Source organism: Xyrauchen texanus, chromosome 46, assembly GCF_025860055.1.
Source record: "Xyrauchen texanus isolate HMW12.3.18 chromosome 46, RBS_HiC_50CHRs, whole genome shotgun sequence".
Lineage (NCBI taxonomy): Eukaryota > Metazoa > Chordata > Actinopteri > Cypriniformes > Catostomidae > Xyrauchen > Xyrauchen texanus.
Genome location: NC_068321.1, coordinates 19,364,918 through 19,379,703, shown reverse-complemented (window position 1 = coordinate 19,379,703; position 14,786 = coordinate 19,364,918). Strand labels below are relative to the sequence as shown.

General features: G+C 43.0%; 1 protein-coding gene across 1 annotated transcript in view; it reads right to left on the bottom strand.

The window, feature by feature from the left end:
- The window catches only part of LOC127638351 (zinc finger CCHC domain-containing protein 14-like), a 45,394-nt gene that overhangs the window by 20,696 nt on the left and 9,912 nt on the right, over nucleotides 1-14,786 (bottom strand). Inside the window, exon 2 of the mRNA XM_052119834.1 lies at nucleotides 11,520-11,646. Within this exon, the coding sequence (XP_051975794.1) occupies nucleotides 11,520-11,646 (127 nt within the window). The remainder of the gene's footprint in view (nucleotides 1-11,519; nucleotides 11,647-14,786) is intronic.

Below are 14,786 nucleotides of genomic sequence, written 5' to 3'. Positions count from 1 at the left end.
AGACATTTGTAGACACTTAGCATGCAATTTGGTTGCATATGTGAGTGAGTGATATTACTGGGATTCAAAACTAGAGATTGTTCAAATGAGGATCTGACTAATTTGGCAAGCTTCTACCAAGTGATAGTTTAACTGTGAGTTAAACTGGATGCATTGCCTTTTACGTAAAAACCAAAAGACAAGGAATGAGTTGTCTCCTCTGTTTTTAAAGTTGGATATCTTTACAATCCTACCCTACAAAGCCAAAATCACACAGTAACTATGCCAACACTGAAACTGCGAAAAATTGCTTTTTGGCTGGCCTGCCAAATATGGATTACAAAATAGTCTCACTCAGTCAGTCAAACCCATCTATCACAGGACAGATCATAGACTTTGAAAGACCCGATTTCTTGTTAAAACTCAATTTTGACAAGATGTGCAGAAAGACAAATGCAATTATGAGGTAAGTTGCATTTTATTATTTTCCTTAAGCAGAAAAGACCCACTGGCTAAAATCTACTGCTCTAAAGAATATATACACATCTCTCTCTCACTTCAACATTTAAATTCATGCAAACAAACACACACACATACTTTACTATGTGTGCTCTGTATGCTTTAGATTCCCTGGGGCTTGCAGTTGTTGCATACCTGACGCCAGAACGGCTAATCCAAGGCATTCTCCAATTCTTACAGTTCTGGTTACCTACCGAGCACTACACACACACACACACACACACACACACACACACACACACACACACACACACACACACAAGAGCAGACATGCAGATCTAGAGCTGTTGCACAGACACTCACATGCATTACAATGTTAACCCTACAAACAGTATTCATGCAAGAACACCACGAGAAGCCTGGCAGAATGTCTGGTAATGTCAAAACCACCCGAAAATGTCTTTGTTATCACAGTGAGTGATCTTTTGAAGTGCCCCTGTGATGAACAGCTGTCTCAACCCCTTTGATCCAAGACACTGCAGCTCAGATGTACATATGTGTACACTGTGGCCCCCCCAAAAGAATTCAGACACTAAAGCCACACTTTAAAATGTATGCATGTCATTGTATTATTTAAACCCAAGTGGCATTTAGGCCTATTATTTAAAAAGAAAAGAAAAAACACACTTTTGAAGCAAAAGATTTCACAAAAAGAACTTTAAATGATAAAACAATAGATACATAGTTTAGAATAAAGACAATATGTATTTGAACACTTTTAGTTGTCAAACCTTTTGGAACATGTCCATAATTAATGTGTTGATCTACACTGGTGTGAACTTAATGTGAACTGACTTCATACACCAACTGAAAAAAATTATGTAGCTCTGAGAAAAGCTCTAGCATCATTTGAGCACAGATGCCACTTGGTTTGATATTTTTGGTATCTAATGCAATGACATTAAGGAATTTTAAATGTGACTTAGGTGTCAAACAGTGTCTTTTTCAGCCACTGTTTAAATAAACAAAGGCTTTTAATATGCCAATATCCAGTATTCAGTGTACAGAACGTTAGAATAAAGCCTCACATTTGCATGGGTTCAAATGAAGTCTTGCATACATGTGCAGGTTAATGTATGTGTTTGTGTAAGTGTGTTGACGGACAGCTAAGACTCCAGTTGAAAGCATGCGGTGAAGCTCATGAGGTAATGCAGCAGAGCAGCATTAAATTACCAGCAGAAAAAATAAGAGCATGTCTCTGCTCTGCCCGACCCGCTGCGTCCAGTCAAACAGCACTCGATTTGAATGATCAGCGGTTCAAGCACGCCCGCTATGCGAAAAGCCCTTCCTTACCGGTCATTTCCATTATGTTATGGTATAGATATGCAATGGAGTCCAATTCATCTTCTGTTACTGAGGCCATTTAAATATTTACCCGACCAAAGATTATGTCTTAGTTTACCTTCGGCCGTCTTAGCTTTTCACTGAGCCTTCACGTAAATATTTACAAAATGTCTCTCTGGAGGAAAAACAAATTATATGGCAAAAATATTTTTGAAATATAAGACGTTTCCTACAGATTTCTGTTTTTGCACTGAGCCATATACCTGTTTATATGTTTATTAAAATATCATTTATTACAAAAAACTTTATTACATATGAACAACCTGTCAGTTATGATCCTGAATTAACATTTACAAATTTTTATGTATACAAATCAGCTCTTGCATCATTTCTGAAACTAGGCTAATGATAACTTCAGATCAGTAAGTGAGTCTGATGTTGATTCAGTAACCACTGTGACTGATCCCATGAAAATTTTGTTAGACTCTTTCAAACAGGTAACTTGTGTATAATCTTTCAAAGAACCGGTTTAAAAGAGTAATTTGCACGTGAAACAGACTACAATGCCATGAGGACAACTCAAAAAAAGACGTCTTTTTATCGCATTGCATTCATTTGAGGCTACTAGATCACTACTGGGCATGGGCAGTGCAAGGATGCGATTTTTGGGGGGCCATTTTGAAACTTAGTGTGTCAAACTGGCTGTCTCTTCATTGGGGTAGGGGCGTGAGAAGTTTACCAATGCCCTCCCGGCCCCCCTTAGATCCGCCATGCTTACGGGGAAAATGTATTACAATTATTTATTTTGCTGTGGATTCAACAGCGCCACTGCCAGAAGGCAGTGCAAGAAACACTGATATATGATGATGCCTATATTTAAATAAAGCAAGTGTAAAGTAAAATATTAAAGTTTGTATCTTTGGAATTACCACCAAAACGTTCCATGCACAGAATGACACTTGCGTTTGTCTGCCACGAATGCATTAAATGTGCAATGATGTGAACAATATTAGCAAGAGCCCATGGATACATTGCAAGAGATGAGAAGAATGTGAGCTGGTCCCGAATTGCGATCAGGAGCCTTCAAAGACACAAATGATATGTCATCAAAAGTGGTTCACTTCCGCAAATTAGCAGGATTGCGTTCATACTGGCAGCAAACGTACTGGAATTCACATGAACCCTTCCCCAGGACAACCTTTTCAAGCAGACTGTGTGTGGTTCTCCGGTGCACACATCATTCAAATGAACCAAACATTTACGTCATTCAAACCTGGGTGAGCAGCAAAATTGCTAGTGATAAAGCACCCTTAATGTTTTTTTTGTTTGTTTTTCGTTAAACGAAAATGGCTTTGACTGCATTGTCTGGCTTCAGAAGACTTGGAATACAGTGCATGAGTCACATAAACTACTTTTATGGGGTTTAAATAGCTGCTTTTTGTCCTTGTTGGGGCTTGACAGCCCTGCTGACTTTATGCTTCATTGTATGGAAAAGAGCAGGATGAATATTCTATTAAACTTGTTTTATGTTCCAGGTAAGAGTGAAGGTAATATGTGTTTGGAACTACATGAGTATGAGTAAATGATGACAGTATTTACATTTTTGTGTGAACTATTGTATATTGTAACTGTAAGATTAGGTTTTGGCTAATTTATATGGCACTCTGGCATGCACACATTTCAAAAAATAAAGTAAAAGGAAATTGTTCACAGTTGGTGGATTCTTAGTGTGTGAACATGACATCTGGTATTATCACAGAGTGAGCAAACAGTGAGTCAAAACTGTACCAGAAATACACATTCTAACTACAAACATTTGCAATCACAACAGTGTGCTCACACAACTTCTGAGTCTGTGTATTGTTTCTGAAAATATAGAGTTTTTAACTTCCATACACACAAAGACACTGACTCAAGTCGCATATTCTCAAGACACTCAACTCTCATATTCCAACAGCAATTTTAAGAATGCAAACTCTGGGAAAATATGTCTATTTACACTCAGTCCACGATAAGACACAAACCCAGCTTGGAGTTCACATAGACACTACTGGATCAAACTACAGCTAAAGACCCCACTGAACCTGATAAGCCAACACATATGAGCAAGGCTCAAACTGGAATCAAATAAAAACAGAGTGGATTTCATGCAGTGTGTATTTTGATAAAACAAATGGTTTCAATTACAATACTTCTACTATAAGTTACTCTACAAAGATTTTGAATGTAGTCTGTATGTTTAGCAGTTTGAGCCGAATAAATAGCAGATATTTGTCGAAAAGAAAGTTTTTACAATAATACTTGAGCTGGAGGTTCCACAGACAATTGTTACCACTAAATGACTAGTATGATGTGTTAATAGAATAAATGCTGATCTGTGCTGGTACTGTCCTGGCTCAATCAATTTGAGAGCCTGATACATTCTGAAAGCCATTTTACGTGATGTGTGCTGTGCTTGGAAAAATCAAATCCCCTGTCTGATTTCTGCCAGAAGCCTCACCCATCTAATTATTCAATTATGGAAAGGAATAATTAAAAGTATGAAAGCTGGTTCTTGACAGGTTTGCCTGAGGATAGGAAACCAAGATGAGATGTTGTGTGAACCGACAAAAAGTTTTAAGACATATTTGGTAATCATAATAGATGCATAATTATTGTTTATGGTTTAAAAATCAATGTGGTTTTGTTTTAGTATTAGGATCTGGGTCAAAAACATTCAGTCTTCACCTTTTTTGGGGAATTTTTGGGTCAATACCTAAGTTAAGTGCATTTCATATGTTAAATAATCTAATAGTGTGACGAAACTAACATATCCTGTTAATACATTTAATGCAATCCAGCAATTAATTTTAATTATTAAAGGAATATTCTAGGTTCAGTACAAGTTAAGCTCAATCGACAGCATTTGTGGCATAATGTTGATTACCACAAAAATTTATTTTTTTCTTTAAAAAAAAAAGCCACAAATACTGTCGATTGAGCTTAACTTGTATTGAAACCGCAGTGTTCCTTTAATTATTTTCAGTGCACTTTTCAACAAAGAGAACAGAGTGCAATAACAGGGCACAAGGCTTGACTTCTGGATATTGCAAGAGTTTCACTACCGGTTGCTCTTGTGACCTCATCTAACAACTATTTTCTGTGGAAACTCTCCTTCAAGTTAGATGGGTTGCGTTGTGTACAGAAGATTTCAAGTCGTGCCACAGATTCTCAATTGGATTGAGGTCTGTGCATTGACTAGGCCATTCCAAGACATTTAAATGTTTCCCTTTAAACCACTCCAGGGCTTAGGGTCATTGTCCTGCTGGAAGGTGAACTTCTGTCCCAGCCTCAAATCTTCGGCAGACTGAAACAGGTTTTCCTCAAGAATTGTATATAGTGCCATCCAGCTTTCCTTCAATCCTGACCAGTTCCCTTCCGAGGGAACTCGCACTGCGTCGTTGAAAACGACTCTTTGGGGAACGCTCCTTAGCGTGCGCCTCTGAAGTATGAATGAAACTATTCCAATCTTGATTGGTGTTGCGTCATGAGGTAACATGTGACGGCATAACCGGATGCATAAAAGTGACGCCGCACACACACACACATTAGCTTTCGCTCTTCAGCAAGCGCTCTATGTATATTGTTTGTCTTATTTGGTGTTGTTTGTACTATTTAAAAGAATTATGGCCACCGAACAGTTCAAGAAGTGCGTGCACCCCTGCCCTCATTTTATTACGGGTAGGGACACGCACGATTTGTGTGTGAACTGTTTGGGAGCGCAGCACGCACAGGCAGCTCTCGAGGGATCTGCCTGTGAAAGCTGTGAAGCACTACCCCTGAGAGTGCTGCGCTCCCGGTTGGCGTGCTTTGATGAGCACGGTCAGGCTCGTGTTCCCCACGGTTCTGGTCCCGCGTCTGTTGAGGCAGCGCGGCGATTGAGATCGTGGGGTTCGCAGCGGGATCTTGCAGATGAGAATGAGACTGCTCCGGCACTTTCTCATTCTTCGTTTGAGGATCCCGAGCCTACTGTGAGTGGTGCAGAAGCCCGCGTCGCGGCTTCTTCTACCCACGATCAGGTCCCAATGCTCGAGCTCTCTGCTTCTGAGGAAGTGGAAATGCTCAGCATTGATGTGGAAGACCGTGAGCCAAGCACGCCGGGTTTCGGCCAGGCTTATGAGGAGCTGGTTCAGGTTGTGACGCGTGCTGTGGCCAGACTTAACATTAGCTGGCCACAAAATGAGCAGGGAACGCACGTCGGAAGCAAATTAGACGAGCGTTTCCTGCAGCACACGTCACAACCCCAGCGCCGGGGTTTGCCGTTTTTTCCCGATCTCCACAAAGAGATCTCGAGATCGTGGGATAAACCACATTCGTCCCGTGTCTCCACCCCCAGTGTGGTCGATTACAGCTATGTTTTAGGGGCACGGGATATGGGCTATGGGAAGATGCCTAGTGTGGAGGAGGCTTTAGCCGGTTACCTCTCTCCTGAGTCGGCATCTTCCCTTAAAAACCCGGCACTACCTAGTAAGCCCTGCAGAGATACATCTGCATTAATAAGCAGGGCTTACATGGCGGCAGGTCGGGCTGGTTCATGCCTGCACTCAATGGCGATTTTGCAGGCGTACCAGGCCGATCTCCTGAAAGATTTAGACGAGGGGAGGGCCAACTCCGAAGATATCGCGGAGTTGCGCAGAGCCGCAGATCTGTCTCTCCGGGCCACTAAAGAGACGGCCCGCGCTATTGGCCGCTCTATGGCAGCTATGGTGACCATGGAGAGGCATCTGTGGCTAAATTTGTCGGGAATAAAAGAAAAAGACAGAGCTTTTTTGCTTGATGCCCCGCTCTCGCCCTCTGGCCTGTTCGGCGACGCCGTTACATCGGTCGTCGACAGGTTTCAGGAGGCGAGGAAACAATCTGCGGCATTCAAGCAGTTTCTCCCCCGTAAATCCAAGTCTAAATCAAGTAGGGTGGGGCAAACAGATCAGCCCCAGCCTTCAGTCAGCTCCTCGCACCACGCAGAGCAAAAGGAGAGCGTTTCCTCTAGAGCCCCTCCTCCAGGAGCTTGGCAACAGAGGAAGCGCTCCCAGCGAAGCCCTCCAGCCAGGGGCCGACCTGAGGGACGTCCTTAAGGCTAGGAGGGCTTCGGGAAGAGGTCCTAACCGGGTGGTAGAACCTCGGAGGGCTGCCCCCGCTGCAGAGCAACTCGCAGCGGAGCCCTCAGGAAATCGGTGTCGGTTTCCCTCGAGAGGCTGGTTCCCTTAGTAGATTTTGTAGAGGCATGGAATCATCTTCCCAACATATCTGCATGGGTCCTGCATATAATAAAATCACGGTACAGACTACAGTTCGGGCACCGCCCCCCCAAATTCTCTGGGGTGGTGCAGACTACAGTGGTTCCGGGGCAGGCTCAGGTGATGGAACAAGAAGTGCAATCACTGCTGCTGAAGGAGGCCATAGAACGTGTTCCTCATTCAGACAGGGAGTCCGGTTTTTACAGCCGGTACTTTATAGTTCCAAAAAAGGATGGGGGGTTGAGGCCGATTTTAGATCTCAGAGTTTTGAACCGGTCTCTGAGGAGGTTCAGGTTCAAAATGCCTACTATTCCTGTCATCGTGAGTCAGATCAGATCCGAGGACTGGTTTGTCACGACAGATCTAAAGGACGCCTATTTTCATGTATCCATCCTTTCATGTCACAGGAGGTTCCTGAGGTTCGCTTTCGGGGGCGAAGCTTACCAATATCGGGTTCTTCCGTTCGGCCTAGCACTATCTCCCCGCACATTCACCAAATGTATGGATGCAGCTCTTGCTCCACTGAGACTTCAGGGCATCCGTATACTGAATTATATCGAGTCTCGAGAAATGGCGGTTCGGCATCGAGATGTCGTTCTTGGCCACATTCGAAGTTTGGGGTTGAGACTCAACACAAAATAGAGTGTGTTACAACCATCCCAGTGCACAACATTTCTGGGCGTTGTGTGGAACTCGGTTACGATGCAGGCACGCATGTCTCCTGCACGTATCGAGTCCCTTATGGCGATGGTGGCCAGGTTAAAGCTAGGCCAGGCCATCTCTGTAAAGCAATTTCAAAGACTGCTGGGCCTCATGGCAGCAGCATCCAACATTGTACCTTTGGGCCTTCTACACATGAGGCCCCTCCAGTGGTGGCTGAAAACCAAGGGGTTTTCCCCCAAGGGGAATCCATTTCGTATAATCAGAGTAACGCGCAGGTGCCTTCGTTCTCTGCTAATATGGAAGAAACCTTGGTTCCTGTCCCAAGGGCCAGTGTTGGGAGCGTCATGTCACCGGAAAACCGTTTCGACAGACGCCTCCCTCACTGGCTGGGGCGCGGTCATGGACGGCCGCTTTGCCAGGGGTCTGTGGCAGGACCATCATCATTCTTGGCACATAAACTGTCTAGAGATGTTGGCTGTGTTCAGGGCTCTGAGGAGCTTCCTTCCAGACATCAAAGGTTACTAGTGTCCTAGTACGTTCGGACAATACATCAGTGGTAGCTTATCTGAACCGACAAGGAGGACTCAGATCGCGCCCTCTGTGCAGACTGGCGCATCAGATAATTCTTTGGTCCCAAGGGAAAATACTGTCTATCAGAGCAATATATATTCCGGGGGTTCAGAATCAGGGAGCAGACATCCTGTCGAGGCAGGGGCTGAGGACCGGGGAATGGAGACTTCATCCAGAGGTGGTGAAGTTGATGTGGGACAAATTTGGACCATCGGAAGTGGATCTATTCGCGTCTCGAGAGACGTACCACTGTCCACTTTGGTTCTCCCTCTCACATCCAGCCCCACTGGGGTTGGACGCCATGGTACAGGCTTGGCCGAGGCTTCGCCTGTACGCATTTCCCCCGATCGCTCTGCTCCCGGGAGTCCTGGAAAGGGTCCGCCAAGAGGGCATCAGTCTTCTTCTGGTTGCCCCGATGTGGCCGGCCCGAGTATGGTTCTCAGACATAATTTCACTCCTGATAGCTCCGCCATGGCAGATTCCTCTGAGGAGGGATCTGTTGTCTCAGGCAGGGGGCACAGTCTTCCACCCTCGTCCAGAGCTGCGGAAACCGTGGATCTGGCCCCTGAGGGGGTTCAGTACCTAAATGCTGGTCTATCAGCGGGGGTGGTTGAAACCATACTTAGCTCTAGGGCTCCGTCTACTAGGAGATTATATGGCCTCAAGTGGAATGTGTTCTCCACTTGGTGTAGAGAACATGAATTAGATCCAGTTAACTGCCCGGTGGCTTCAGTTCTGGAGTTTCTTCAAGATCGTTTCTCTGCGGGTCTCTCCCTTCCACACTTAAGGTGTACGTGGCTGCCATTTCGGCGTTCCATGCACCACTGAGTGATGGGCCTCTGGGGAGGCACCAGCTGGTCATTCGTTTTCTCCGTGGTACATGGAGGATGAGACCGGCAACCAGGTCCAGGGTTCCTGCCTGGGACCTGGCGGTGGTTCTCGAAGGGTTATCCCTGGCCCCCTTCGAACCCCTTCAGTTGGCTTCACCCAAGGACCTGACGTTCAAGATGGCTTTTCTCTTAGCTATTACCTCTCTAAAGAGGGTGGGTGATCTTCAAGCCCTGGCAGTGACGCCAGCTTGCTTGGAGTTTGCCCCTGGCGGAGTTAAAGCCATTTTGCACCGAGACCTGGCTATGTGCCTAAGGTGCCGTCTAACACGGCACGGTCTACGGTCCTGCAGGCATTTCATCCTCCACCTCATGTGTCGGCAGAAGAAGAGAGGCTCCATTTGCTCTGCCCTGTCAGAGCTTTGAGCGTTTACCTCGAGAAGTCCTCTTCCTGGAGGAGGTCGGACCAACTGTTAGTGTGTTTTGGGTCACCTAGGAAGGGGCTCCCTGCCTCGAAACAAACCATTAGTAATTGGATTGTTCAGGCTATTATCTCGGCCTACAAGGTGCGCAATTTGCCTTTACCTTTGGCCGTAAGGGCTCATTCAACTAGAGGCATGGCGTCCTCTAGGGCTCTCTTATCGGGAGTACCCCTCCAGGAGATCTGTGAGGCAGCCGGTTGGGCTACCCCGCACACTTTCATCGGGTTTTATAGTCTGCACCTCCCTAGTATGCCTGGCGACGCGTGTGCTCTCGTCCTAGCTGAGTGCCTGAGTTCAGTTTCACCCTAGGGCAGGCCTTTTTTCGGTGCGTGGCCTAGTGGGCATTCGTTCCCCAAAGAGTCGTTTTCAACGACGCAGTGCGAGTTCCCTCGGAAGGGAACGTCTCGGGTTATGACTATAACCCTTGTTCCCTGAGAAGGGAACGAGACACTGCGTCATCCTGCCACGCCCCTCAAGGCCTGAGAGCGGCTTGCTTCATCGCTAGGCTAATGTGTGTGTGTGCCGGCATCACTTTTATGCATCCGGTTATGCCGTCACATGTTACGTCATGACGCAACACCAATCAAGATTGGAATAGTTTCATTCATACTTCAGAGGCGCACGCTAAGGAGCGTTCCCCAAAGAGTCGTTTTCAACGACGCAGTGTCTCGTTCCCTTCTCAGGGAACAAGGGTTATAGTCATAACCCGAGACGTTTTCCAGTCACTGTCTATGAAAAGCATCTCCACAGCATGATGCTGCCACCACCTTCATTGCTTCATTGTGGGAATGGTGTTCTCGGGTTGATGGGAAGTGTTGGGCTCGTACCACATATAGCGTTTCCCATGATGGCAAAAAAGTTCAATTTTAGTCTCATCTGACCAGAGAACCTTCTTCCATGTGTTTGGAGAACTCCAGATGTGTTTTCATTTTTTATTTTTTTTAAAGCAAGGGCTTTTTTCTGGCCACTCTTCCATAAATCCCTGCTCTGTGGAGTGTACGGCTTAAAGAGGTCCTATGGACAGAATACTCCCATTTCTGCTGTGGATCTTTGCAGCTCCTTCAGTGCTATCTTTGGTGTCTTTGTTGAATCTCTGATTAATGCCCTCCTTGCCTGGTCTGTGAGTTTTGGTGGGTGGCCTTCTCTTGTCAGGTTTGTAGTGGTGCCATATTCTTTCCATTTTGTTATAATGCCTTTAATGTTGCTCCATGGGATGTTTAAAGTTTGCAATATTTTTTTATAACCTAACCCTGATCTATACTTCTCCACAACTTTGTCTCTGTCTAGTTGGTGATCTCTTTGGTCTTTATGTTGCTTGCTTAGTGCTGTTGCAGACTCAGGGACCGTTCAGAACAGGTTTATTTATACTGACATAATGTGACAGATTATGTGACACTTTGATTGCACACAGGTGGACCTTAATCAACTAATTATGTGACTTCTGAAGTTAATTAGTTGGACCAGATATTATTTAGGGGTTTCATTGCAAAGGGGGTTAATACATACTTACATCTTTTCAGGTATTTTCTTCATTCCACTTCAACAATTTGGACTCTTTTGTTATTACAAACCTGTATGAGTTTCTTTCTTTCATGGAACACTAGAGGATGTTAACTTCTGTTTACCTTTCATTCTGTTTTTCATGCCTGAATTTGTGTTCCTTAGAAGACAGAAAGTCAAACAGGTTTGGAATAACATGGGGGTAAGTAAATGATGAAAGAATTAATTTTCATTTTTTGTGTAAACTATCCCTTTAAACAACTCAGCATGGTTGACACACAATGAAATCTACTGCTCTTGCAATGGAGCATTGCTTTTTAGGAAGCTTATCTGGTATGACCTTTGACCCTGTCCTACAAGACACATTGTGGAGAGCATTTGTGAATGGGATCAGTGGGATTGTCCAAAGTTCTACAACTTACCTTTGTTCGGTTTTCCAATGTGCACTTTGAGTGGAATCTCTTGGCACGAGAGTGATGGACTTGGGGGCATGATCTCAGGACCTAAGCCTTCATCCGTCTGACCTCCCGTGACCTCGTGTCGCATGGTCTATAGAAGAGATCAAAGGTCAGACAAGTGTCAGGACTGAGAATGCAATGCGGATTGTCCCGTCATAGCTGTCAAACTTGGTCAAATATGTCTAATTTTAGTCTCCCTGACAGCACACACTATTCATTTTGCACACTCTGCTACAATTTGTTATTTGTTCATTCTTAATTTCTGAATCTATCAATTATCTATATATATAATTTGTAAACTCAGATGAAAGAATTAATTCGTGGTAGTTTTTTTTTTTTTTATGTAGTATCCATATTTTTAATAAATGGTCTTTGTACCATACCCACTCTGGATTTGTCTTTCCTTATGAAACATGTGTAAAATCAGGGTCCTGAAGGAAAAACTTGCTTCCCTAAAAATCAATGTCTTTGACTTACATAAAAAGTGTGTCAGTGGTTTCCTGGTAGTACATGACTGGTCTATAATTAGTCATCCTGGTAATCAGGCCAACTCTGGAACATGTGCCATTATCAAATTTTTTATACTTATGTTTATCCATGCTGGGTCCCACTTTATATGAGGTGTCTTCAACTACTATGTTATAGCATACATTCAAATTCATACAATGTACTTATTGTGTAACTGCACAAATTATCAAAAGATTCACATTTGCTGCACCTAATATATGTTGGTCTCCACGGTTAACAATTGGTGCTGGAATTGAAAACAAACATTTAAAATCAATATGTTTTCCTTTCTTGGCTTGTCACCTAATCAGATTACAAACCATAACTTACTCTGTATGGTTACAATGGTTAAAATACTTTAGGCCCATGCCTTCCAGCTTGCTAAAGCATAGCAGGAGCAAAAGGAGGTCAGTACCACATATGCTCAGCACAGCAGTAAAGCCCGGCTCTGAAACCAATTAGGACTGGTGTACAGTACACCACTGCCACATCCACATCCCACACTGCCAAATCTCCGCTCCTCTCTTCCTCTCTTTGAAAAACATGCCCTTCTATTGGACGCTCAACTGAAGCGTGAATCATAACACAAAGAGAAGCGGTCCTTGGAAAAGTATAACTGTGTAAATCGATTGTGAGAAGACAGAAAAGCAAGGCAGGAAAACAGTAGAAAAAAGCCTTCATAAATCAGGCTTACTTTCAGGTTTGAGGATTTTGAAGGCTGTTTATGATGTAACCAAAAACACTGTATTTATTTCACTTTGAAGATACATTTCTGTGCCTCTAGCAAAGCAAATGGAACTGCAAAAATAAGGATTTATTATGATAGTTTAGCACAGTGTTTCCCAGACTTTTTTTTGCCATAAGTACCCCTACAGTACCATCAGAAAGGTTTTGATACCCCTTCATCGACACAAAACCAAACATGTGTACTAAAAGCTAAATATAATTTAACGTTATCATTAATATTGTAATATCACTGATGTACAAAATGAAAAGATAAAGCTGCAAGTTATGATGTTAATTCATCAACAACAACAACAACAAAAAAATGGGTCATATGAGCTGTATATATATATATATATATATATATATATATATATATATATATATATATATATGTTTGGAACAGAAGAAATAGAAATAAACCTTGTGTAAATTGTCAGCTTTATGCTAAGCTAAAATGCCATTTCTATCATTTTACATGCACTGTAACGCATTTCCCTGGAGATAAATGGTTTAGTCTGACAAATCACGGAGCCAAACAGCAAAAGTCTGTATTCCACACATTTAATGGCAGATACACAGGCTGCACGCTCTTGTCATACATGGGAAAATGTTAGTGTCTTAATGCCCGATCCACAGGTGCATGTTCATTAATTGTTTATGGTTCATTGAACAAGCATGGAAAACATTGTTTAAACCCTTTACAATAAAGATCTGTAAAGTTATTTGGATTTAAAATACAGTGTCCTGAAAAATGTATTTAAAAAAAAGGTATTTATATATATATATATATATATATATATATATATATATATATATATATATATATACACACACACACACACACACACACACACACACACACTCACTAAGGACTTTATAAAGAACACATGTAGACTTACATGCAAATATCTAATCAGCCGACCATGTGGCAGCAGTGCAATGCATAAAATCATGCAGATACGGGTCAGGAGCTTCACTTAATGTTCACATCAACCATCAGAATGGGGGAAAATGTGATCTCAGTGATTTACACCTTGGTATGATTGTTGTAGCCAGACAAGCAGCTGATCTCCTGGAATTTTCATCCACAAGTCTCTCTAGTTACTCAACAACAGAAATTGCCCTTTGAAGGGACAATAAAGATGTACTACTACTACTCAGAATGGTGCCAAATACAAAAAACATTCATTGAGCAGAAGTTCTGCGGATGGAAACATTTTGATGATAAGCGAGGTCAACGGAGAATGGCAGGTTCGAGCAGACAAAAAGGTAAGGTAACTCAGATAACCACTCTGTACAACTGTAGTGAGCAGAATAGCATCTCAGAATGCATAACATGTCGAACCTTGAGGCAGATGGGCTACAACAGAAGAAGACCATGTCAGGCACTTTATTAGGACTGTAGTGCTCCTAACAAAGTGCTAAGTGAGTGTATATTGTCAGGCCTACATGTTTATCTATTTACAGTACAAGTATTTAAACTGATGTGTAGAACAAGTGATTAAACGGTACTGTCTCTGTAAGAAAACAGGCAGTTCAGCACATTTTAAAGCTACACTGTGTAACTTTTGGCCTTCTAGCAGTTAAAAAAATTAAACTGCATGCATCTTGTGGAAGAATATTGTTTTGGTAATGATGCAAGTTGTGCTTCGGCTCTGCTCCTCTGCATGAATGAATGTGGTGCGAGGCACCGGTGTACACATAGATACAGGACATCTTATCAGAGCGAATGGACAAATAAATAAGGAAAGGAAAAGACGGATATCCGAAAACATGTCATCTGAGCAGGTAAGTACCATATCTTAATCTGCTGTTTTGACTTATTGGAAACATTGATGTTTTGACCTTACAAAAGTTACAAAAAATGATTGCTAGTCTGATAAGTTAAAATAAAAAAAATGTTTTTATAACTGCAAGATATTCTGGCCAAATAGACCACGGTAGTAACTAATTTATAGATTGTCATTGTTACTAACCAGTGGTCAACATCATTTCAAG